General features: G+C 47.2%; 1 protein-coding gene across 2 annotated transcripts in view; it reads right to left on the minus strand.

Annotated features, from left to right (window-relative positions):
- ARHGAP22 (Rho GTPase activating protein 22) overlaps positions 1-26,538 on the minus strand; it is a 203,285-nt gene that overhangs the window by 125,460 nt on the left and 51,287 nt on the right. For both annotated transcript variants that reach the window (XM_082673079.1, XM_082673080.1), the window contains exon 2: positions 19,267-19,466. In XM_082673079.1, coding sequence (XP_082529205.1) covers positions 19,267-19,466 — 200 coding nt within the window. The remainder of the gene's footprint in view (positions 1-19,266; positions 19,467-26,538) is intronic.

Raw genomic sequence — 26,538 nt, forward strand, 5'->3', positions numbered from 1 at the left:
CAAACTACTGAAGCTCAGTCAAGAAGAAATAGTTAAATAGCCCCATATCTAGTAAAGAACTGGAATTTGGGGGCTTCCCTTGGTGGCACAGTGGTTGAGAATCTGCCTGCTAACGCAGGGGACACGGGTTCGAGCCCTGGTCTGGGAGGATCCCACATGCCACGGAGCAACTGGGCCCGTGAGCCACAACTACTGAGCCTGCGCGTCCAGAGCCTGTGCTCCGCAACAAGAGAGGCCGCATCAGTGAGAGGCCCACGCACCATGATGAAGAGTGGCCCCCGCTTGCCACAACTGGAGAAAGTCCTGGCACAGAAACAAAGACCCAACACAGCAAAAATAAATATAAATACAAAGAAATGGAATTTGTAGCTAAAAACCTTCCCACAAGGAAAACTCCAAACTCAGATGATTTCACTGGTGAATTCTACCAAATATTTAAGGAAGAAATAACACCAATACTACACAAATTCTTTTTGAAAAGTGAAAAAAAGGCATGGTTTCCAGTGCATTTTATGAGGCCAACATTACTGTGATATAGAACAGCCGAAGACATTATAAGAAAAGAACACTGTAAACCAATATCGCTCAGGAACAAAAATTCTCAACAAAATTTTAGCAAATCAAGTTCAACAATATATAGAAAGGAAAATAATGACCAACTGGGGTTTATCCCAAGTATGCAAAGTTGGTTTAACAAACCAAAATCAATCAATGTAATTAACCATATTTATAAACTAGAAAAGAGAAAAGATCATCTCGATAGATGCAAAAAAAAAAAAAGCATTTGACAAAATTCAACATCCATTCCTGATAAAAATTCTCAGCAAACTAGAATAAAAGAGAACTTCCTCAACCTGATAAAGGGTATCTCTGAAAAACGAAAAGCTAATATCATACTAAAAGCTTTTCCCCTAAGACCAAGATCAAGACAATGATGTTTATTCTTATTATTTCTATTAAATATTGTACGAGTCCTAGCTGTTGTTATAAGGTGAGAAAAAGAAATAAAATTTGTCCAAATTGGAAAGGAAGAAGTGAAAGTGTTTCCACAAACAACATAATTGTCTATGTAGAAAATCTGCTGAAACTTTACCAAAAAAAAAGCTACTAGAATTAATAAATGATTTTGGTAAGGTTTCAGGATACAAGACAAATGCACAAATTTAAGTAGTATCTCTCTCTATTAGCAATGAACAATTGGAAATTGAAAATCAAAACCATTTTACTTGCACCCCAAAATATGAAATACTTGGGGATAAATATGATGAAAGATCTTCAAGATCTGTGCACTGAGAACTAAAAATCATTGCTGGGAGAATTGAAAGAAGATATAACCAACTGAAGAGATATACTGTGTTTACTGGCCAGAGGACTTACTATTGTTAAGATGTCAATTCTCTCCAAATTGGCCTAAAGATTCAAAGCAATCCCAGTCAGAATCCCAGTAGTGTTTTATAGGACATGACCTATAGAACATGATTCTAAAATTCATATAGAAATATAAAGGACCTACAACAGTCAGACAACTTTGAAACAGAATAACAAAGTTGGAGATCTAATACTTCTGGATTTCAGGACTTACTATAAAGCTATAGTAATCAAAACATTGTAATATTGGCATTAAGATAGACAAAGAAGTTAATAAAACAGAATAGAAGGTTCAGAAACAAACAAACAAACAAATGGATTTTTTTTTTTTTTTTTTTTTTTTTTTTTTTTTTTTGCGGTACGCGGGCCTCTCACTGTTGTGGCCTCTCCCATTACGGAGCACAGGCTCCGGACGCGCAGGCTCAGCGGCCATGGCTCACGGGCCCAGCCGTTCCGCGGCATGTGGGATCCTCCCGGACCTGGGCACGAACCCATGTCCCCTGCATCAGCAGGCGGACTCAACCACTGCGCCACCAGGGAAGCCCAAACAAATGGCTTTTTTTTTTTTTTTTCTTTTTTTTTTCCGGTACGCGGGCCTCTTACTGCTGTGGCCTCTCCCATTGTGGAGCACAGGCTCCGGACGCCCAGGCCCAGCGGCCATGTATCACGGGCCCAGCCGCCCCGCAGCATGTGGGATCTTTCCGGACCAAGGCACGAACCCGTGTCCGCTGCATCAGCAGGTGGACTCCCAACCACTGCGCCACCAGGGAAGCCCAAACAAATGAATTTTTGACAAAGGTTCAAAGGCAGTTCAGTGGAGTATGGATAGCAGGATGGTATTTTCAGTAAATGGTGGTGGAACAATTTTATATTCTTGTGTAAAAAAATGAACTTTGATCCATGCCTGACATCACACATAAAAATATACTCAAAATAAATCATATACCTAAAAGTAAAATCATAAGGCGATAAAACTTCTGGTAGAAAACCTTTATGACTCTGGTTAGGCAAAGACTTCTTAAATACAATGTCAGAAGCACAATTGTGAAGCGCTATTGTGATTTGTGAGTTATTACATAGCCAAGGAATAGAGTCTGCTTATAACCATTTTACAGGAGCTGGAATACATATAAACATTTAAAAATAATTATAGGGGTTTGTAATTATTGTGACATTGACACTTAATGTGGGACTCAAGTGGGTCCAGGGCTGATGCCTGGTTTTATTACCTGTACAATGAGGACATTAACCTCTGTCCTTTTGTCCTCACTGGGCTGCCTGAGCTGGTGCTTTGTAAAGAGCTAAAGGCTGAATGAATATGAATGAGTACTTGTCATAATTATTATTTTACAACCATTTTGGCCGCTATGCCTGTTCATTTGGTTTGTCTCTGGGAACAATCCCTCCCCCAATAACACTATCACTTGTGCCACAAAATAAGGTATGGTGTAGATTCAGGAGTCCCAGGATGGTGAAGGACTGGGTTCCTCCTTCATAGTTTGCGGTGACGATGCTGGTGGGACCTCCTGCAGGGGCCGAGTGTCTGCCCTTCTACCACTGGTCTGGGTTTTGGGCTTCCTGATCGTTCTGTGAACTTCACACTCTAATCCAGCTCTCTCTCCCACCAGATCAAAGCTGGCTCTCTGGGAAGTTTTCATTTTTCATCTTGTCTAGAGGGAGACCGTCTGAAGAACCAACTTCTGAAATGCTTCTTAACAAGTGGCATGATAAGATTCTCCACTGGCAGCATCTTGGAAAATTGCACACGTTTTAAAAAGCAATCACTCGGGGTTCTTTATCTCCTATTATTCTGATTGTGGCCTCAGATCAATCTTAAAAAGCTTTAGCCTCTGACACCCAACCAAGAACTGAATCACTCCAGATTTTAAATAACGCAGATCAGAATGGAGTTCAGTGCCAAGCTGGGAAACATCCTCCTCCTTCTTATCATACAAGCCTTTAACCAGGGTCCATTACTGTCCAAAATGTAGATACTTAAAAAGGCAACCTAAAAGTTGGAGACAAATTGCTTCTTGGTTGGGGCACCTTCTCTCCTTAAGGAGTTGAGATGAGTCACTTCTCTGGCCTCATTCTTTGCTCAGGACTTCATCCTGAAGATTCTCCCAACCGATTCCAGCCAGAGGCTGCCTCCTGTGCACTCCAAATGCACTTGGTGTGCTCCACACGTCTCCGCGTCCCGCTTCACCACCATGTCGGGGCTACACCTGGTCTCCTGATAGAATCTGTCAGCCCGTGAGGGGTGCCCCTTGGGGCAGAGTGTTGGAGGGACAGCACTGTGCTTGGCAGAAAGCAGGGGCTTTGGGGTCTGAGCACCAGCTCCCTGCACCTTCGTGAACCACCCCAGATGGCCACAGGCCCTGAAGCCCTCACCAGGAAGGCCACCCAGCCTAGGGCCTGAGCCCATACAAGTCTGCTGGGATCAAGGGTGAGCCTGGGACCCAGGGCCTGGGGCAGACTTGCGGCACTAAGCCTGGGGTCTGGGCAGAGCCCTCAGCAGCCCTCCAGCCTCACCGTTAACAGTCTCTCCCAACCTTAGAGGGAATGTCCTCTCCAGGGTGGGTGGGTCTTCCTCCAGTGGTCCTGGTTTTCCCTGCAGTAGTTCTGTGCCACTCCAGGACTCTGATCTAGGCTCTGCCCCAAATCATGAATGCCTGACTCTCCCTGAGTGATTCCTGAGCCTCCCAGAGGCTATAGGATTGAGGCTGCGCCCATGGTCCCAGCACTGTGAAACCTCGGGCTCCACCCAGGCAAGGGGTCCCAATACAATCACCCCCCAGGCCCTTGTCATTAATGCCTGTGATCATGTTCATGAGAAAAAGATGCATGCCATGTTGCAAAGTGTCTGTGTGAAGCCAGCACTCACTAGATTTAGTGTCTTAGCCTCTCTGTGTCACTGTGATAGGCCCAGTGCTGGAGTGCCAAGTAGCTTTCTAGGGAAACAGGGGAATGAATGCTTGTGACCAGTGGACCAGAATGCTTACAAGGGGGGCTTCCTGAACCCTCTAGTGGTGACAGGGCTCTGGCCACTGGGACTAGGCGGTATGACTTCATCTACTTCTGGGCCTGGGCCTTTAGAAATGTAACCTCCGTCCTTCTCTCCTCCCTCCCTCACTGTGTCAACCTTAGAAGGCACAGAAACAGATGAAGCTGCCACCTTATCCACAGCAGACTTGCCATAGCCAGAGGTAAACTGTTATTTTGTTTAGGTGCTGGGATTTCAGGAATATTCAGCATTGTTTATTTTGACTAATTAGATGTCATTTTATTTTTTTTTATAAATTTATTTTTATTTATTTATTTTTGGCTGTGTTTGGTCTTTGTTGCTGCGCATGGGCTTTCTCTAGTTGCGGTGAGCAGGGGCTACTCTTAATTGCGGTACGCGGGCTTCTCATTGTGGTGGCTTCTCTTGTTGCGGAGCACGGGCTCTAGGCGTGCGGGTTTCAGTAGTTGTGGTGTGTGGGCTCAGTAGTTGTGGCGCACGGGCCCAGTTGCTCCGCGGCATGGGGATCTTCCCGGACCAGGGCTTGAACCCGTGTCCCCTGCATTGGCAGGCAGATTCTTAACCACTGCGCCACCAGGGAAGCCCTAGATGTTATTTTGAGTAAACACATTTCAGATAATTTTGTCCCAGACTGCTCACCTGGCCCAATAAAAAAGTTTTAAAATCATAGTACTGGGACTTCCCTGGTGGCGCAGCGGTTAAGAATCCGCCTGCCAATGCAGGGGACACAGGTTCAAGCCCTGGTCCAGGAAGATCCCACATGGCGCGGAGCAACTAAGCCCATGCGTCACAACTGCTGAGCCTGCGTTCTAGAGCCCGCAAGCCACAACTACTGAAGCCTGAGCGCCTAGATCCCGTGCTCCACAACAAGAGAAGCCACCGCAAAGAGAAACCCCTGCGCCGCAATGAAGAGTAACTCCCGCTCGCCGCAACTAGAGAAAGCCCGCGCACAGTAACGAAGACCTAACGCACCATAAATAAATAAATAAATTTACTTTAAAAAATAAATAAAATCATAGTACTATTGAAACACTGTATTTCTATGCAAAGCCATTTAATTAATGATTATTCTCTTGCTCCTCTGACTGGATGTTGGGAAGGAAAAGCAATGAGAGGGCAGGCCCATCTACTTGTGATACAGCCTTGGGGGCACAGGCTGCTGGGATCTGCCTAGCTCTCATGGTCAGAGCTCTGAGCAGGGCATGGCAGAAGGTCTGGGTTCTGGCCTCCAGCTACGATGGCTGTGGAGAACCCCCTTCCTGCCTGACCCTTTGGACTGGAGCACAAGAAACCCAGCAAGGATACAGGTCACTGTCCGAGAGGGGTCATGGCTCCCACTGTCCCTGGCCAAATGCCCAGTCTGTAAAGGATCTCCGCTGGGCAGTGGGAGGTCCTGGGAGTGTGAAAATGCCCCCCTTCCTCCTTGGCTCAATGGACCGAATGGTAGGTCTCTTTGCCTCCTTAAAATACCTGGTGTTCTAGCTGGAGGAGCTCAGGGAGAACTAAGCCTACTCCCTCTGATGCCCATTTGGTGGCTGCATCGGTTAACTGCCGTCGAGGGCTGATGCATTCAGAAGGGAACCAGCCATCAGAGGCCATGTGCTCTGAGCTTCCTATAGGGGAGTGAGTCTTCACTGGTCAGCCACTTCTTTCCAGTACGTTCTCTGACCCAAGATTCAGGCAGATGTTGGTGTCAATTTCTGCCCCACCTAGATGCTAACTCTGCCCTTGGCTCTTTGGAGCCCATATGGCAGGTGTGGAAAAGCCTCTGCTTCAGAACTGGGAGCCCTTGGTAGGCAGTGCTGCGTGGCCTCCACTCCATGCTGTGAGGAGTCCAGGGGGACCCTGCCTCTCCACAGCCCAGCGTCTGCAGCACTGAACCACAGGGCTATTCTTCCACGCGGCTGTCTCTGCCATGTTTCTGGGGCTGCACAGCTTCCAGCCTTCTCCCCCATGATGAACAGTCTGCCCCTGCCACTCAGGCTGGCCTGGGCCTTGGAGCACACTCCCTGGGAAGTGTGTTTCTGCCCAGAATATGCAGTCGGGACATGGTGATGCCGGGTCTGGGGGGTTTGCCTTGGATGATCTTGACTGCAAGTGGTTTGGTCTGTCTTACTGCTCTCCAGGCCCTGCAACTAGTGCTATGCTCTGGGGTATATGGTGATTTGGGAGAGGACTGCTATGCTGTTTAGTTGAGAGCAAGTTAGTCTGAGAAACGCAGTATAGACTCTTTTGCTTTGATCTGTGCCAGGCTGACCTGCTGAGCAGACTGCCGCTGAGGGGCACGTGCTGCCTTCTGCTGAGGAAGGCACACCCCATCCCAATCCTCTGCAAAGGATCATTCAGGAAGCCTACCCATCACCTTCAGCAGACCAGGCAAGGCGGCAATCCCACAGCAGCACCCCCAGATCACCTCCATTTTGCTGATAAACAGTAACTCAGTACTCGAATTTTGTCCCCGAGTGTTTAGGCAGCATGAATGAGCTAGAATGTCCCAAATGTAATTAAAAGTAAGTTATGCTCATCACACAATGAATAAGATATGTTTTCCATGCTGCCTCAATGTCATTCGATGCAGTTTTTTGCCTAGTAATTGACAAAATGAGTCATCTACCAACCAGGCTTCCAGCTATTACTGTAAATTAACTGGGTTCAATTGAAAGCCAAAGGATTGATCTATTTTAAGTGGAAGACATTTAAATACTGTAAATGAATATCCGTGGCTGACTTAAATTAGCAGAGCCTGAGAGAAGCTTATTACATTTCCATGAACAGGCAGCCACATTGAAGGAAACACAGAAGCCATTTTTATAAGATGAAGATCCATTCTGTAGGCAGAGACACTCTGAGTACGAAACAATTTGGGGGCAACCAAGACACTTGGCACTTGATTTACATACTCCCAAGCGTGTCATCAGGCTTCTTAGTAACTGGGTTTTCTTTCACCACGACAGTGGCAAAATCTTGTCATATAATGATGAGTTGTAGGTAATCATAAGGTATTGTGATGTTGTTATTCCAGCAGTCGCTTTCAGAACCACTGGTATATGGTGCAAGACAAGCTTGAAAACTCATATTTTTGGATGATTACTTCCATCTTATGTTTTTCCTTGACAGGTCAGATGCAGAAAAAAATTGCTTTAACTAAACAGTTTAAAAATTGTTTAAAAACGAGTTGGCTGCTGCCGCCAATTTTGAATTTACTAAATACATTTCTGTTTCATTTAAAATAACTATTTGATGAGGATTTTCATTTTGATCTGTTAGTAGAGGGGAGTTACATTTCTCAAATAGCTACATAAATGTAAAGTATCCCTTAAGAAAAAGCCACGCATTCTGACATTTGAACCTAAATAAATGATAACTCTTTTTTTTTAAATAAAACTCCAGTGAGTATTTCTTCACAAAAGCAGCATTTGAAGTTATCCCCAAGGACATTTAAAACAAGAAAACATTTACTGTTTAATTTTTTTCTGGGGTGCTAATGGCAACGTTAATATCAGTTCCCAGTTAGCTCATGGTTATCCCTACCGCCCTGTGGAGGACGTTTGCTCAATAGCTACTGAGCTATCCTGAGGCGGCGAGCAGGGCTCGTCTGATGCTTCAGTGTCCTTCCCTCTCACTCACGCATGTTCCTCTGAGCACAGCTTGATCAACTGGAGTTTGCTGTGCCAAGATCTATGGGAGCTGCTATGGAGGTAACCAAGCCCTTGTTCTTCTGTGCACAGAGATGTGCGGGTGGAAAGTATGAAGGAGGAAGTGAAATCAGGCTCTCCTGGACCTCTCAGGGAGTCAGGGGCAAGTTCACGAGGCCAGATGTGACTGGTAGAGATGCCAGCTGCAAAGGCCCCACTGCACCAAGGTCTGTACACATCAGCTCTCTTGCCGCCAATTGTGTCTCTGCAAGATCTTTGCTAGGAGCCACCATTAAGCTTGGCACTAAATGGCCACTAATGACCAGGAGTGACATCAGCCACAGGAATTCTGGGAAATCCCCCTGCTCTGGCCAGACCCCCACAGCTTGCCTGCTTCTCTTTCTTACTCATCCAGGATGGAACTTCTGAAAACCTCTATGGCTTGGCTGACTCTAGGTATTGTCCCTCCATTCCTCCTTGCCTTATAAGGTCTCCACTGACCTCCTGGCTCTGAGAGTTGAAAGGGCACTTGGAGATCAGCTGTGGCCACCTTCCTACCCAGCGACAGGCTCTCCTCCAAGCTTCTTAGTCAAGTGCTGGTCTGGCCTCGGCTTGCCCAGCACCAGGGACTGGAGCTCACCCCTGCCCAGCAGACCACTCCATGGGAACAAAGTATCTTTCCTATATGGAGGGCACAGTGGCCTCCGTGCAATTCTATTTATCCGGGCTATAGCTTCTGGAGGTTCACAGAATAAATATAGTCTTGTTCGCATAAGGATGCAGTGCCTGATCTAACGCCCTTTCCACGATTTCTCTTCAAATTTCTTATTCAGTTTGTCCCTCATATGGGCAGGAGTTCAGACCCCTCATCCTGGTTGCTGGCGGTTGGAATGGGGCAGAAGGTCCAAGGATGCCCTACTTGTCTGTCTGGGCCATGTGGTCCGTCTCCTCATAATTCTGTGGTCCACTCAAGCATCCTGAGAGCATGGCAGTGGCTTCCCAGAGCAAAAGCAGAAACGGCTTGGTGTCTCAAGGACCGAACCTAGAACTTGCATGGCATCACTTCTGCCTCATTCTATCGGTCAAGTAATCACTAGGGCAGCTCAGATGCAGAAGAGAGGAAGGAGACTCCACTTCTTGTTGGGAGGAGTGGTGTGTGCATAGGCAGGGGAGGAATAGGGACAGCTATCCTTGGAGACTATCTAGCAGGTGCCTTGTAGAGTTGCTGTGAGAATTAAGTCAATACGTGCCAAGCACTTAGGATCGTGCTTGGTTCGTATGCATGTAAGTGTTAGCTTTTATTTAGATTTAAACCCATGAAGTAAGGCAGAGCTGAGATCAGGCCGTGCCGCATGCCACGGGACTTCTCTTGCTTGACTGAGCTGGATGGCTGCTAACCCTTTACTGTGTACAGTTCCACCGAGGAGAGAAGGCCGACACTAGGCTGTTTCCAATATGTTTAATCTTACCCTGACAGCAGCCCTATATAGTGGGTGTGGTTATTCCCATCTCACAAAAAGAAAAGTGAGGCTCAGAAAGGGAAATACCTTCTCTGGTAACTAGCTAGTAAGCAGTGAAGCCAAAATTCGGAAATCTGTCATTCTCTGTCATGCAGGATTCAGTAAAATGACTTGCTAAGGTACAGCCTGGACTCTTAATTGGAAAAGGCAACATAGGGTTGCTCTCAGGGAGCCTCACGGGTTCAGGCAATCCCCGCTTCCAGGCTCTGTCACCTGCTTTTCACATGTCATTTTAGAAGCCTTCTTGGAGGACTTCTATCTTAGATCCCATTCTAAGAATTACAGGAATCTTGTCCCTGAGTATTTAGGCAGCATTGACACCACCACTGCCGCCAGCTGCCATTTGTCCAACTCTCAGGGCAGCCTCAGAACAACACACCAAATGTGGGAGCAAGAGGGTCTTCAATGATCTACCTAAATCTACAACCTGTAGGTGGTATAAACGGGATTTGAACCCAGGTTCTCTGATTCCAAATATTATTTTCTTTCCATAGTACGCAAGCTTCCATTCCACCCTTCTGAACATCATTTTCCCCACCTATACGATGGAAATGAATTGTATCTGCCCTGTTAAGGTGGCTGTGAGGCTCAATGGAAATTATGAATGTTTATTTAAAAAGGCTTTAGGGCTTCCCTGGTGGTGCAGTGGTTGAGAGTCCGCCTGCCGATGCAGGGGACACGGGTTCGTGCCCCGGTCCGGGAAGATCCCACATGCCGCGGAGCGGCTGGGCCCGTGAGCCATGGCCGCTGAGCCTGCGCGTCCGGAGCCTGTGCTCCGCAGCGGGAGAGGCCACAACAGTGAGAGGCCCGTGTACCGCAAAATAAATAAATAAATAAAATAAATAAAAAATAAAATAAAAAGGATTTATTGAGCTTCTACTAGGTGTCAGGCACTGTTCTGGACAATCAGGATACAGGGCAAACAAAACAAACAAAATCCCGACCCTGATGAGCTTACATACTAATAGGGGAAGGCAGTCCAATAAGCTCCTTGTCACTTTTCAAGCACTTTACAAAAACAATGAAATATTTTCCCACCAAGGATCTAACACAGGCTGGATCAGTGTTCACTCATTCAGTCAATTTACTCATTTCTTCATTCATTCACTCATTCATTCATTCAATTATTCATGTAAGTATCAAATGTTACTACATATCAGTTATGTGTCAGGCACTGTGCTGGGTGGTAGGAAAAGATAAGTAATAAGATAGACTGAGGCCCTGCGTGAATGAAGTGTACAGACTAGAAGGGAGGAAACATATAACTAAGGAAGTGTTATAAATTAACGGTAGCAATGTCAACAACAGCAACAATGGTAACAACAACAATAACAATAATGACCTCTAGGCTGGTTTGAGTAACAGTTTACAACCGATGAAGGATGCTCAGTTAGTGTTTGCTGAATCAACTCCAGCTGAGTCGAATTTACAATGTCTAGATGTGAAAAAGCATCTGACACATGGGCTGCTCTGTGACTTGCTGTGAGCATGGACCGGCTCAGACCAGCCTGACAGCATCTTAATTATGCCCCCAGATAGAGCTGAGATAAGGGCCCTGGTGGGTAGAGTCTTACTAGACAAAGCTGTGAGGTTCCATGGGCAGACATTAAGCAAAGACTTCAGGCGCTATGGTAACACACCCACTAACCTAGGCCTGATGCCAGCCCCCAAATTCCCTCATCCGGAACATGGAGACAACCCAGGCACCTTCCTCAGGAGCCAGGACCCAAGGAGCCAGCTCATGACAGCACCGTTTTTGTCTTTGACATTCAAGCTTGGTAAACAAAGGAAGGAGGAAAGGGGTGATTGGCGGCCTGCTGGAACATTCCCTGTGACCTTCAAGTTCTGGAGTCAGATGGCCTCTCTTTCCTCCCCTGAGGTTTCCTCTTTCTTAAAGACTGCTGGTTTCTGATTGCCCCATATTAACGTTCTCCCCTAGAAGTGCATCTGCTTTCCCATCCATCTTGTCTCTCCTCCTCCCAATTCCAACCTTTTACTCTAAATTAAATGAAACTTTAAATCAATCTTCTCTCCCACTCCCATTACTTACGCTCCTGGAAAACAAAACAAAACAAAACCCAGTCTGCTCTCAAAGTGATTTTTAAATTGCCTCTGCTAGAACCTACAGCTGCATCGGCCACATGGGCGTAGATTTGAGACTCTGCTACCCAGGGATGCAGGCGTCAGCTCCCACACTTTGTCCCCTGCTGCTGTCAAGGCTCCCCAGCCCCTTGTTCCAGCACCTGGCGGTCTTCTAGGCCACACCGGCTGTCAGGACAACAGCCCCATTTGGATGGTCTTTCTGCCTCCAGCCTGGCACCTTGACATTCCCTGCCTGTGCTGCCGTGGATGACTTTCCTCTCGGAGTGAGGAAGGCTAAGTCTGAGCTCCCAAACCTCACAGCTCCCCAGTGCTGCCAGGACCCAGCTTCTGAGTGTGGCACCCGAGCCATCCACATCCAGCTTCTGGTACCACGTGTGCAGTCTGGGTTCCTGACAACACGATGACCCTCACACTTCTGCTTCAGAGGCCCTGCGCTCCACCCTGGGCATGAGCTGCCTGATATAGCCCACCTCCACACATGAAGTTACACAATTTCTGAGCACCTCCAGTGTGCCAAGGCCAGCTCTGCAGAGACCAGCTGGGCTTGGCGACTCTGTCTGGAAGAGGGAGCTCTTTGTCTGCTCCCCTTTCTGGTTACCTGAAGAGAACTCTCTAGGGCTGTGTCCCTGTTGCCTTCCTTTTCTGCTTTTAGTTTTTCTTTCCTTGTTTAACTTAAAATATTTTAAAATATGGACATAAGTAAATATAGTCTCATTGTGAGAAATGAAAAGACAATCACCCCTCAGTACTGGTGGGGAAGGGCTCCTATAGTGCTCCCCCATGAAGTTACCCAAAACCTCGAATTCTCAAGTCCCTTATATAAAATGCTTGTAATTGCATATAACCTAAGCATATCTTCCCATATACTTTAAAGCATCGCTAGATTACTTATAATACCTAATACAATGTCAGTGCTAAGTAAAATAGTTGCCGGTGTACAGCAAATTCAAGTATTGCTTTTTGGAACTTTCTGGAAATTTATTTTTTTTTCTGAATAGTTTTAAGCCTGGTTGAATTCATGGCTGTGGAGCCCATGGATATGAAGGGCCAACTGTAATACAGATAAATATCAAGTTTTTTGATCATCACCTCATTGTCCATTTTCTCCCCAAAGCCTTACCCTATAGCTTTGGTTTGTAGTAGCTATATTCTGAAAATCCCCAAATTAAACTATTTTAGCTTTATTTCACTTATTTTTTTTAGTGAAAGTTATATCTAAACACAGTTTAGAGAATCAAATAGCTCTACAAGGCTTGTTATAAGCAGCAATTTCTTCCTCTTCTACTACTGCCCAAATCTTAGTCACCACTTTCAGCTCTTTTAGGTGAGGTTTTTTTTTTCTTTTCTTATGTTTATTTCTAAATAAGATCCTTACACTACCATGTCTTGATTTAAAATTTTAGGCATTATCTATGGAATTCCCAGCATGGCAGTTTGAGATTTTGCTTTATTTCACTGCCCTCCCTGCCGCCCCTCCCTATGTGACTTCCTGAACCTCCACAGTAACTTTGGTTATATCAGTCAGCATTCACTGTTTATACTCCCATCCTAGGAAATTTAATTTAACTGAATATTTTTTCTAAGGAGGACTTTCATCTCTCTTTCTAGAACTTCTTCTCAGACACTGAGTTGTCTCTCCTCTTTTCCTCTCCGTTGTTCTTCTTTCCGGGAGATTATGTTAAGATTTTCATCCAGCCCTTCATTTGAGTTTTTGTTTCTGGTATTTTATTTCTGAATTCTGGGAGCTGGTTTGTGCTCTGACTGTCCATTTTTATAGTCTCTCTCTGAGGATGTTAAAGACAGTTTTATTTAAAAGTTTTCTCCCCCCTGCACAGTTTTTATTGTCTCCAAGTTGTTTTTTTCCCCCTTTCCTGTGTTCATCTGGCCTTCATATGCAATTCTTTCCTTAAGTGAAAGAATTCACTTTGGGTGAATTCTTCCAGTCACCTTCCAGTGACCTTCTAGTGACCTTCTAGTGACCTTCTAGTGACCCAAGGTTCTTTACTCCTACTAGTTACAGTTCTCTAAGCAGCTGATTGGAAATTGTATGGGGGCGGGCGGTGAATGTTTACAGAGAGAGAGATCTGCCTGGCCTGTTTCATGGGGGACCCCTCCTGTCAGTATATTTTGTGTTTTTCTTCTTGGCCTGTCACATTCTCCAGTGAAAATTCTTCATTTCCTTCCTGAGGGCTATTCCTGACTGCTGAGATCTGGCAGCCAAGTGTGGGATAAAGACTGGGAGAGCTAAGGAACTGATATGATGCCCACCTCCCTCTAAGCCTCCTGTTCTAGTGAGGTACCCGCCCCCCCACCCCCAATGACGGGGCAGCGTCCTCAGCTTCCTTCCAAGTGTTACGCCCTAATGAGGGAGGGCAGTCACAGCTTTGCACAAGGTGGTTCGGGAGATCTGGGACCTAATTGCTTTTTTTTTTAATAGATCTTTATTGGAGTATAATTGCTTCACAATACTGTGTTAGTTTCTGTTGCACAACAAAGCGCATCAGCCGAATGCATACACATGTCCCCATACACCCTCCCTCTTGAGCCTCCCTCCCATCCTCCCTATCCCACCGCTCTAGGTCATCGCAAAGCACGAAGCTGATCTCCCTGTGCTGTGCTGCTGCTTCCCACCAGCCAACTATTTTACATTCGGTAGTGTATATATGTCGTTGCTACTCTCACTTCGCCCCAACTTCGCCCTCCCACCCCATGTCCTCAAGTCCATTTTCTATGTCTACCTCTTTATTCTTGCCCTGCAACTGTGTTCATCAGTACCATTTTTTTTTTTTTAGATTCCATATATATGCGTTAGCATATGGGATTTAATTAAACTTAAAAGCTTTTGCACAGCAAAGGAAACCATAAACAAGAGAAAAAGACAACCCTCAGAATGGGAGAAAATATGTGCAAATGACACAACAGACAAAGGATTAATCTCCAAAATATACAAAGAGCTCATGGAGCTCAATATCAAAAAAACAAACAATCCAGTTAAAAAATGGGTGGACCACTTAAATAGACATTTCACCAAGGAAGACATACAGATGGCCAAGAGGCACATGAAAAGATGCTCAACATCACCAATTATTAGAGAAATGCAAATCAAAACTACAATATCACCTCACGTCAGTCAGAATGGCCATTATCAAAAAATCTAGAAACAATAAATGCTGGAAAGGGTGTGGTGAAAAGGGAACCCTCTTAACTGCTTTTTAAACTGACTTTCAATCAGAACTCCTGTTTGGAGCTCTTCTTTTGCCCTCATTTCCAGAGATAACTGGTCCTGCCAATGTCTGAGCCTTTGCTGGGCGGTGAGGGGATTTGCAAACCCAACGGATTTTTGTGCTCTCTGTGGTGCTGGCTTGGAATTTAGCTCTCTGGGGTTTGCTGATCAGCTACCTCCCACCCACCTGCTGTCCAGCATCCAGAATGCTGCTGTCTCCCTCCTGCCCTCTCCATCTAGGTGTGTCCAGACCTTCACAAGCACACCTTTAGTGCTCTTTATTGGAATTTTGGGGGTTTTAACTCTGTCATCCTTGACTAGAAGTTTGAATTTAAGTTTTGACTTTCTTATTAACTTAGGAGGTGTTATGAAGTATGTGTGTGTTTTATTTCCACGTGTATAGATTTCTCTCTCTCTTGCATATATACCCTCACTCACTGTCATTTTGTTCTTAATCTCTAAGTCTTTTTTTTTCTTTTGCACTATTGTCAGTGAATGTGTCTCTATAATTTCATTTTTTTTTAAAAAATGGAGAACAATGAGAATTCTTTTTCTTTGTTTAGGTATCCTTCAAAGCTATGTCATTAAGAACATAAAAGTTCACAGCTGCTCTATTTTCTCAGTAGGTTATTTATATTATAATGAAATGTTTCTTTTGTTCCCTTTTGTTCCTATCACCTTGAATTCTATTCTATTTGATTTTGATATTCCTAAATCTGCTTTCTTTTTGCTTGCATGTGCTGGCTTACGTTTTTCCCATTGTTTTGTTTTTCAACCTTTTTATTACTTTCTCTTTTTTAAGCCAGACTTCCACTTTGTCTTTTAAGAGACAGATGAATCTGACCTATTCACATTTATTATGACAACTGAAAGGTTTCTTCCTATTCCTTGCTATCTTATTTATTTACTTTTTTGTTTTCTATTTACCTTTTTCTTTTGTTTTTTCCTCCCCTCCATTTTCTGCCCATTTGTTGAAATGATCACATTTAATTTGTTACATTCTTTCCATCTCACGTTTTGGAAGTTGTACTTTCCATTTCTATTCTATTCCATTTCTATTCAAAGCCAAGAAACCCACAGTGAAGGAGTGGGATAACTAGACTTAAAGTGAATCCTCAAACAGTGGAAACAGACCAGGCTGACCAAGAAAGAATGTGGCAGGAGTTTTCATGGTGCAAGAAACATTTCGCAGAAGCTAAAAGTATTTAAGAAGAAAAAACCTGGAATCTTTTATTAGTAAAACTGTAGGATCTGTCTGCTGGAAACTATTAGGGACATGTGTTGGGAAAAGCTGGAGGGACAGGGCCACACTTTCAGGTTCTGTTTTAAAGCACCTTTGCCTAGTCTTTCTATCTGAGTTTCCATCTGAGCCAATTCTTCCACCATCTTGAATTTTCCCCGTCTCTGTGCTCTACGTCCTCTGCTGACCTTCATGCGAGAAGGGGAGAAGGGAAGAGCTAGGGCTTTGGAGAGAGAACAAGAATATGGGCTGGGAGTGATCCTTATCACGTGTATGCGCTCTGGGCAGCATCAAGGGTAGCTGGACATCCCTCCTCTCCACAATTACATCTGCTGGACAGATGACAGGCCATCTGTTAGGAGGGAGCTCACTGCCTGGGCACTTCTATCACCGTAAACAGTGAGCAGGGCCCATTTTTCCAGGAACCAGATATTGAGAATTAGTCCATTACATGTAGTTCATGCAATTAAATGGAAATCTGAGGGTTATTCTGCCAGCAGGCATGTAGGTTTGAGGTCATACTATAAAGATAAATGAGTCAAATTTGACCAAGAGTCTCCTTGAGATTGGGAACCTGAGCAACAGGGCTGCCAGAGCAGTCAGGCTTTGCTGGGGAGGGGGGATAATGGAAAAGAATAATCCCCCATGAGGATGTGGCAGAGACCCGGAGAGGCCAAAAGAGGAGCCCTGGGCATGATGCTGGCATCTGTTGGAGACGCTGGCTCCTATCAGGGATCCAATGGCTCCCTGGTGACGACTGCGCTGGTTTAGCTTGGGTCAGGCCCCAGGGCTCCTCCTTTGCCCAGGCTGGTGACTGGGGATGTCATTACTTCCATTCAATTAGCTATTTCCACCAGAAGCCATTGATGTCTGGAGAAGGTGGCAGGTGAGGGAGAAGAATGTCCAGTCTGGAAAATCTGGGGGATGGAGGTTCCTTCTGGAGCTGCAGTGACAGGTGAGGGCCACCTGAGACTCACCGTGAAGAATATGTGGGGAAGCCTGGGGCAGGGGTTCACACGTAGGCTGGTGACCTCAGTCTGTTACTTTAGTCCACTGGGTTCACCCAACATTATAATGCATTTCTCCCAGGAGATGGTGCTATGGGCGGGCCAGGAGGGGGATGACAGTAGGGGCCATAGGCAGGGCTCTGAGGTGCTAGGGACTGTGGCAACTTTGATCACCATCATCAGAGTGACATGTCACCAAAAGGACAGCCAGGAAAGCCAAGAGGCCACTGAAAGGCCAAGGCTGGTCTTCAACACAAAACACAGAAGCCAGAAGGAAGATGGCAGTGGGCAAGCCAGAGGTGTGGCTCCTGATCTGGGGAGCAGGCTGAGGGGCAGGGCTGAGGTAGCGTGAGGGTACCCAGACTGAAGTATCCCAGGTGCTAGGATCTGCGCTCCGTCGCGTATATGTTCTACAATCTAATTCTTAGTGCATGAGGTAGGTAATAATGTCTCCATTTTAGTAATCATGAAACTGAAAGTAAAAAAAAAATTAAGTGACTTCTACCAAGTTATTTAGCTAGCATGACTGACCTAATTCAGATCAAATTCAAAGTTCCTGTTTGTTCCACTCCACCTCTCTGGGAGTTCTATTCCTTCCTTATAAAGCCTGGGAGGCTGGACAGGATCAGAGTTCCCTAAACTTTAGCTTCGATCCACCTTCATGAGTCTTGTCATCCTCACCTCTCATCTCTACTGGTATTGATGTAAAACTTTTCCTCAAGCAGTCTCACTTGTTTGTGTGTGGTTAAAATGTACATAACATGTAATTTTCCATTTCAATGATTTTTAAGTGTACAGTTCAGTAGCATTAAGTACACTCACACTGCTGTGCAACACTTTTTGTTTTTAACTTAGATATATTTTAGAAACAAAAACATGCTATGACTCTCACGAATGGAAACCAGTATGGCTTTCCATAAACAAAAGTTAACCACTAGAATAAATACAGTGAAGACAGAAAGTTATTTACTTGCAGCTGGTGACTAGTGCCACTGAGGTCTCTGAGATGAGGCCTGCTCCTTCCCACCCCCAGAGTCCCATGTTTTTAAGGGAGGGTCCCAAGTATTGGAGAAGTGCTAAAGATAGGACAATTCCTTCTTCATACTCAGAAAATTTGGAAGAGGAGTGACAGGGTCATTTTCTCGCTGTGTTGACGACGTGATACCGTGCTGTGCCCAGCTACCTCCTTCCACCTTGCCCATCACAGAGCCCCCTCCCAGCCCCCCAGGCCCCCAAGCACACCGTGGAACTGCTGGATGTGCACAGGCTACAGCCCTGCAAAGCTCTGTGACCCCTGACCCCAAACAAGGGGATCTCTCTTTTCTTTCCAACTTGGATCAATGACTAGGAGCCACCTTTGGAAGAAGTCCTTCAAGTTCCCTTCCCCATTTTCCCCAAGAGAAGCGAGGGTAGCTCCCAGACATCCTTTCTCTGTCTGAATCCCATAACAAGGGTTAGCTTTCCCAAGCTCCGCAAGCCCAGTCACCATGGCCGGCAGCATGCAGAGCGCTCGGTTATGATGTCTGCACAGGGCAACTGTGACCAGGCTGCACCATGGCGGAGGAGGCCACCGACTGCTCTGAGTGAGCGAACTTAGTGGAACTGGGTAGAAAGGCAGACGTGTTAAGCGCCTGAGGTGGAGCTTACAGTGCCTTACAGGCCCCTGAGAGGCAGAGGCCTCTGGCACAGGGGTTTCACCACGAGCCAGAATTCAGTATGACGTTAGATTTGTCTGGGCGCCCGTTTCCCTGCATAATGGAAGGAATGGAATGTGTGCACCTGTGTCCTCCTTGGAAGCACTAAGAGGCTGAAAAGGACATGAGGAAGAGTTGTATTTTTAAGCCATGGACGGATGTTCTCTATCACCATTATAAGGAAACATTTCCATCACTGAAGCTGTGGATGTGTCACAGTGAAACAAGGTGTGATACCCGGAACGTGGTAGCAGGGGATAAAGCTCACTTTGGAAATCCCATTGAAATGTTATGCTGAGTGGAGTCAGGGGCTTGGTGCTTGAGGGGTGGAGGTGCTGACGGGAGGGTCACTCTCTGCCTTCTCCCCTCTCCTGGACGTAGTTAAACACGCCCGCCCACCCCCGCCTGGAGCCCCGCTGTGATGCCCGCTGGACACAGGACGCACGCTCCTCACCTGGGGCTTGCTCTCATCTTTGTCCTTGTAGTAGAAGAGCTGATCCCCACGCAGTACGAACCAGCGTTGCTGCCAGTTCTTCATTATGCTCCTCTGCTTCTTCAGCCAGCCCGCCTTCAGGACGGGGCCCAGCCTGCGGGGGCAGGGTGGCTGCCCAGGGCTCCGGCTCTGCTCCCCCATCACCAGGCTTTTGGAGCGGGCTGGAAGCCAAGCACACACACAGTGAGCACGAAGGATGGCAGGCCAGGGGTCAGTCCTTGCCCCACCCTGGCATCCCAGCTGCCCGGTGACCAGAGTATGGGAGCTTCGGCCAGTAGGGCATGATCATGCTTGGCCTATCTCCCCCTTGGGTTCAAAGGAACATGGGTTGGGACCCCTCAGCACCGCAGCCCAAGGTCATCCACCTAGGGGAGTGCACAGCCTGCCTGATTAGTTTCTGCTTTGTCTCTGGGATCCAAGATTCTGCCTTCCCCCAGGTCTGTTCATCCATCCATGCCTCCATGCACCCATCCATCCATCCAGCTTTCCATTTGTTCAATGACTCATTCATTCATTCAGCAACTATTTATTAGTACCTACTATGTACCAATCACTGTTATAGGTGCTGGGGAAAAAGCAGTAAGAAACAAGAAAAATAAGAAACATAAACATCTGGATCCTGCTAGAGCTCACATTCTAGCAGGTTCCTGTCACTCAGGCCCCGAGGGAGCTGGCCCCAGCAGACTCCCCCCCTGGTACCTGCGTGGCACCTCTCCCCTGGCAGCATCAGATCTCAGCACCATTGCCCAGAACCCCCATCCCACCTGGCAAACCACCTTGCTGCTTCCCTGGGATCATCCTGGCAGCTGGGCCTGCACAGCAGGGCCTCTGCGACAGTTGCTTGCTGTGACTTGTCGACGGCTCCCTGGCAGGGTGAAGGGGCCGTCCCTCCTACCTAGAGCCACCGAGTGCCTCGAGCACTCCTGCTCCGCAGATACCACTGAGCAGCGCTCTGCCAGGGTTGGTACTGCCCTTCACAGTGATTGAGTTCTTGCCCCTCCCATGCCTCCCCTACCCCTTCCCCTCGCTCTCCCCTCTGTCCTGGGGAAAGCTTCTCTCCTCTCTCTGGCCAGTATCAAGGATACTGCTGCAGTGGTCGCTAGGAGGGGCCATCCTGAACTTTGGAGGAACAACTCTGAGTCCAAATGTAATCACACTTACAATTCTTAGACCACAGATCCTAACTTATGATTGGAACGCGCGGTCCCTGCAACCCCCAGTTGTTTCTTCCATCCTTTTCCTACTCAATTTCTGGCTTGGCTGCATGGTGAGCTCCTATCTATCCTTCAAGATCCAACTCTACAGAACCTTCCTTCTGATCTCTTCCAGATAGTCCTTCCCTCCTCCACCAGGACATGTGGTCCATGGCTGGTATTTATTAATCTGTGTGGTTGCCTTTCTGCCCCTCTAGACTGAGGGGTAGGGATGGGAGGACATGACGTCTTATCTAGTTCTGCACTTGTGGCTCTCATCACCACACCAGGCAGGTAACGGATGTAAGACATGGTTGTCAAACATCATGGGCTACTTTGGCTTACTCTTTTATTTTAAATTGAAGTATAGTTGATTTGCAGAATCAACTCTCCTTGACAGAAGCAGGGCTCCAGTGGAGGAGAGGAGAGGCCAGCCCCTGCTCCCCTCAGTTCACCAGGGAGGCGCTTCCTGCAGATGCTACTTAGGCTGCCCAGCCAGCCTGGATTGTCCCCCAGCCGGTCAATCACACAGATATTACTCATAAGGCCCATAGAGCATCTTGAAAGGAAAATCGTTGTTGTTATGATTTATTAATAACCACTGTTCCTGTCTTCAGCATTTCCTTGAATCAAGCCATGTAAATATTCCAGTTCTGTAAACATTTAAGCCAAGATTTCAACTGAAACAGCTCTAACCTTCTAAGGCTCCAGAACTACGGGGAGTCTCTGGAGTTTCTGGCCCAGGAGCAGGCCTGTGACCTGGGGAGGAGCAGGGTGCTCTTTGCCCTCCTCAAAGTCAAGTTCTTCGGCTCACAAGCACAATCATTCATTCACTCGTTCATTCATCCATCCCTTCCAAGTCTGCGGAGCTCCTCCAGGTATGGGGCAGAACCCCAAGTTGTTTGCGTTCCCCCAGAGCCCCAAGGCTGGCAGGAGAAATAACACAAAGAAGAGCCACACAGAGATGGAAGAGCCACAGGCCACGTGGACGGGCAAAGGCTGCAGACACTTAAATGAAGGTGCACCTTTCCGCTGTAGACATTTGCAGAGCCACCCAGAGGAGGAGTGCCTAGGCTGAGCCTTGAAGGATGACCCACCTCAGGGGAGGGGGCACTCCAATTTGCAAGGAAGGAACAGGAGTAGCATTTGCTACCTCTTGGCTCAGATCAACGAGTGTGCCGGGTTGATGTGGTCACCTATTCGCACTGACAAGCATCTCCTGAGAGGATGGACCACACTCCCAGTCTCTCCTTCCTCACCCCCCAGTCCCTGCCAACCCCTTGCATTTGGAGGTTTTGTCCTCTCCTGGAAACTGCTCTGATGAAATCCGACAGTCTGGTTCTGATTCTCAGCCTCTGAGACCCTTTGGTGCTCAGGCACATTGATTACCCTCTTCCTGAAGCTCCTCCTTCCGCCCCCCCTGCAGAGCCCAACTGCCTGGTACACCCACGTCTCTTACCACCTGCCCAGCCCGTTCTGGCCTCAGTTCCTCCTGTTCTCCCCGAAAGTCCTGCTGTTGCCCAGGGCTGCCCCAGCTGCCCTCCATTCCATCATGAGTCCACGTCTTTATTTCTGCCCAGATCTTTCTCTGAAACTTCAGGCTCACGTTAAACCATCTCCAATGGGGGACATCTCCATAGGGATGGTTCATGGTCGCCTGTGCCCATGTTCAAATTCAACGTCTACTGCCTACTCACATCTCCCAAGCCTGCTCCCCACTCCCTGCTCACCAAGGATTCATGACTGGGACCGGCCAATCTTGACATCTTGGAGTTGCTTTGACAAACCCCTCCCCATCAAGTCCCACGGCCAATTAGTGTGCAAATTCTGAAGATTCTCTCTTTGCACTCTTTCTTTCTTTTTTTTTTTTTTTTGCGGTACGCGGGCCTCTCACCGTTGTGGCCTCTCCCGTTGCGGTGCACAGGCTCCGGACGCGCAGGCTCAGTGGCCATGGCTCACGGGCCCAGACGCTCCGCGGCATGTGGGATCTTCCCAGACCAGGACACGAACCCGTGTCCCCTGCATCGGCAGGCGGACTCTCAACCACTGCGCCACCAGGGAAGCCCTGCACTCTTCTTTCTTTTCACTTCTGTTTTACTGAATCAATTCGAATTCTTACCATCCCTCGCCTGGACGCCTTCCTCTCGCTCCCTGCCCTCTGCTGGAGTCTCCAGAAGAGATACGCAGCTGCCGAGGAAATCTTTCTAAACGCAGATATAATCAGCTTTACTCCTTTTCTCCACAGTAGTTAGGGCATTTATCAATGACGTGCAGAGTAAAATCCAACCCCAGCCTGGCCGTCACGATCAGTTCACGGGACAGCGCCACCCCTGCCTAACCATGCGCCTCCCTGTCAGCCCAGGGCTAACGGCTGCCGAAGGTGCCTGCATATTACGCCTACCGGGGACCTTAGGAGATCCGGTTTCCAGGTTTGTTGAAAACGCCTACCTGGGACCTTAGGAGATCCGGTCTCCAGGTTTGTTGAAAACGCCTACCTGGGACCTTAGGAGATCCGGTCTCCAGGTTTGTTGAAACACAACTTCCGGGGGAAGGACCTGGAATCTGGATGTTGAAGCAGCCCAGGTGATTCCAATAATCACTGCCCTGGGGTCTAGTCACCCTGGACAACTCCCCAGCGTAATGCCCTTTTGCTCATCTTCACTGTCAAAGTCCTACTTTCCACTCAACATTTGGGTCCCGTTGCACCTCCTTCATGTAGCTCTCCAAGAGTCACTCCACTAAAATTAGTCTCTTTCTCTCCACTTCAATTTCACCTTTAGAATAGTGTGAATAACAGTCTGGTGTACAGTAGTGTTGTTTGTGCAGTGCATGTATCTACCTCTCCCCAGAACTGAGGGCCATGGAGAGAGAGGGGGTCCAACTCCCTCCTGGGAAAATCTGTGTGCATGAGTGTGTGTTTTTTCTCGTATGTAAGTATGTATGGGCATGAGTGTGTACGAGTATGTGCATGTGTGAGTGTGCATGTGCATCCGTGTGTTTGCAAGCATATATGCTTGTGAATGTGTGTGTGTGTGCAGGCTGCAGTGTGCAAGTGTGTGCACACATGTGTGTGTCATTGTGAGTGTACAATGAGGGTATGTTTGTAAGTATGTCTGAGAGTGTGGGTGCATGCATATGTGTGAATGTGTATGAGTGTGAGTGTGTTTGCAAGCTTGTGAGGTGTGTGAGCACATGCCTGTTTGGAGCAATCCTAAATTCAGAATCTGGGGTCTCGGTCCAGGCAGTCAGTTCTGAGCAAGGAGACCCTGAGCACAGGGCCTGCAGACTCATCCAGGAGCCCTGGAGGCCTGAGATCCTTACTTGGAAGCTAGGCTGTTGGGAAACTGGGAAAGCTGACAGGACAAGCCAGGGGAGGAGAGACAGAGGGTAGAGGCTGGGGGTGAGTCTCTGGGAGGGTGGAGAGGAGGGGCCACCCTGAGAGACATTTAGGAGGCGGGGCTGATGGCTGATGGCATGGAGAGGGGGACAGGCCAGCAGTCAAGGAGGGGCAGCAAGATGGTGCACGTGTTAGATTTTGCAGTCTCTCTGACATCCAAGAGGATGTGTCCAGGGGAAATGCGACGCGGGGGACGGAGCCAGCTCAGGAGAGAGGTGCTGCAGGTCAGCGCCCAGCACATAGGAAGCACTCAGTCAGGATCTGCTGAATGACACTGCGCTAAAAACCTTCATGAATTGCTCATCTAATGCTTACAACAAGTGTTCTTCAGCAACAGGGGTCACACCACGCATAAGTGGCACAGCCTTGTCTGTGAATACAAATTCTCCCTCCTCAGGGCCTGCTCAGGTGGTGATGGGGGCTTAGCTTGGAACAGCCGCTGGGTGTTGGTAGACTCGGCCCTCATTGCATTAGCACTGGGCTGGCTTTCCTAGAAATGCTGGCCCAAGAGGGGTCAAAATGGGAGAAAGAAGGACCTCGATGGGTGGACAGGTGAGGGTAGGGTGGGTGGCAGTGGAAGGGACGGACATGCCTAAGTGCCTGCAAGGGCCAGAGTTGGGGGTGGGAGCGCAGCAGCTGACATGAGTAATTTCACTTATTCCTCAGAATAATCCTGAGTTCTCAGATGTTCTGACTGAGACTCAGAGGAAGAAAGCTGAAGGTTACACAACAATGTTGTTATGTGGCGAAGCCAGGATTCAAAGCCCAGTCAGTGTTGGTCACCGAGGATGCTACAATCCTTCCCAAGCAAAACCGATACTGAGCGGGGCCCTAAGTGCTTCAGCTCAGAGATGCCAGGAAGGGAGGAGAAAAGCAGCCTGCACAGAAAAGCGCCCAAGTGTCCGCAAGGTGACAGCAACAGTCACTCCAACTCAGAAGGTCAGAACCCTGGGTGGAGGAAATGGAATGCAAGGACCCAAAGGTTCATTCATTATCATAGGACAAAGGCCTATGCAGGCAGCATCAAGGTGCAGGGCCAGCCCTGATTTTTTTTTTTTTTTTTTTTTTGGCTTCATTGTGTGGCTTGCAGGATCTTAGTTCCCCAACCAGGGACTGAACCCAGGCCGCAACAGTGAGAGCGCTGAGTCCTAACCACTGGACTGCCAGAGAACTCGCATGCCCTTTTCCTATCAAGGAAGTGTAAAACATTATTTTTTAACATCTTTGTTGGAGTATAATTGCTTTACAGTGTTGTGTTAGTTACTGCTGTATAACAAAGTGAATCAGCTATATGCATACGTATAACCCCATATCCCATCCTTCTTGCGTCTCCCTCCCACCCTCCTTATCCCACCCCTCTAGGTGGTCACAAAGCACCGAGCTGCTCTCCCTGTGCTACGCAGCTGCTTCCCACTAGCTATCTATTTTACATTCGGTAGTGTATATATGTCAATGCTACTCTCTCACTTCATCCCAGCTTACCCTTCCCCCTTGCTGTGTCCTCAAGTCCATTCTCTATGTCTATGTTTTTATCCCTGTCCTGCCCTTAGGTTTATCAGAACCTTTTTTTTTTTTTTTTTTAGATTCCATATATATGTGTTAGCATACAGTATTTGTTTTTCTCTTTCTGACTTACTTCACTCTGTATGTCAGACTCTAGGTCCATCCACCTCACTACAAATGACTCAATTGCATTTCTTTTTTTTTTGCTTTTGTAATTATAATTGCATTTATTTTTATGGCTGAGTAATATTCCATTGTATATATGTGCCACATTTTCTTTATCCATTCATCTGTCAATGGACACTTAGGTTGCTTCCATGTCCTGGCTACTGTAAATAATGCTGCAATGAACATTGTGGTACATGACTCTTTTTTTTTTTTTGCGGTACGTGGGCCTCTCACCGTTGTGGCCTCTCCTGTTGCGGAGCACAGGCTCCGGACGCACAGGCCCAGCGGCCATGGCTCATGGGCCCAGCTGCTCCGCGGCATGTGGGATCTTCCTGGACTGGGGCACGAACCCGTGTCCCCTGCATCGGCAGGTGGACTCCCAACCACTGCGCCACCAGGGAAGCCCCATGACTCTTTTTGAATTACGGTTTTCTCAGGGTATATGCCCAGTGGTGGGATTGCTGGGTTGTATGGTAGTTCTATTTTTAGTTTTTTAAGGAACCTCCATACTGTTCTCCATAGTGGCTGTATCAATTTACATTCCCACCAACAGTGCAAGAAGGTTCCCTTTTCTCCACACCCTCTCCAGCATTTACTCTTTGTAGATTTTTTGATGATGGCCATTCTGACCAGTGTGAGTTGATACCTCATTGTAGTTTTGATTTGCATTTCTCTAATGATTAGTGATGTTGAGCATTCTTTCATGTGTTTGTTGGCAGTCTGTATATCTTCTTTGGAGAAATGTCTGTTTAGGTCTTCTGCCCACTTTTTGATTGGGTTGGTTTTTTTTTTGATATTGAGCTGCATGAGCTGCTTGTATATTTTGGAGATTAATTCTTTGCCAGTTGCTTTGTTTGCAAATATTTTCTCCCATTCTGAGCGTTGTCTTTTCATCTTTTTTATGGTTTCATTTGCTGTGCACAGCTTTTAAGGTTCATTAGGTCCCATTTGTTTATTTTTGTTTTCATTTCC

This window comes from Grampus griseus (assembly GCF_964374135.1).
Source record: "Grampus griseus genome assembly, chromosome: 16".
In the NCBI taxonomy this organism is placed as follows: Eukaryota; Metazoa; Chordata; class Mammalia; order Artiodactyla; family Delphinidae; genus Grampus; species Grampus griseus.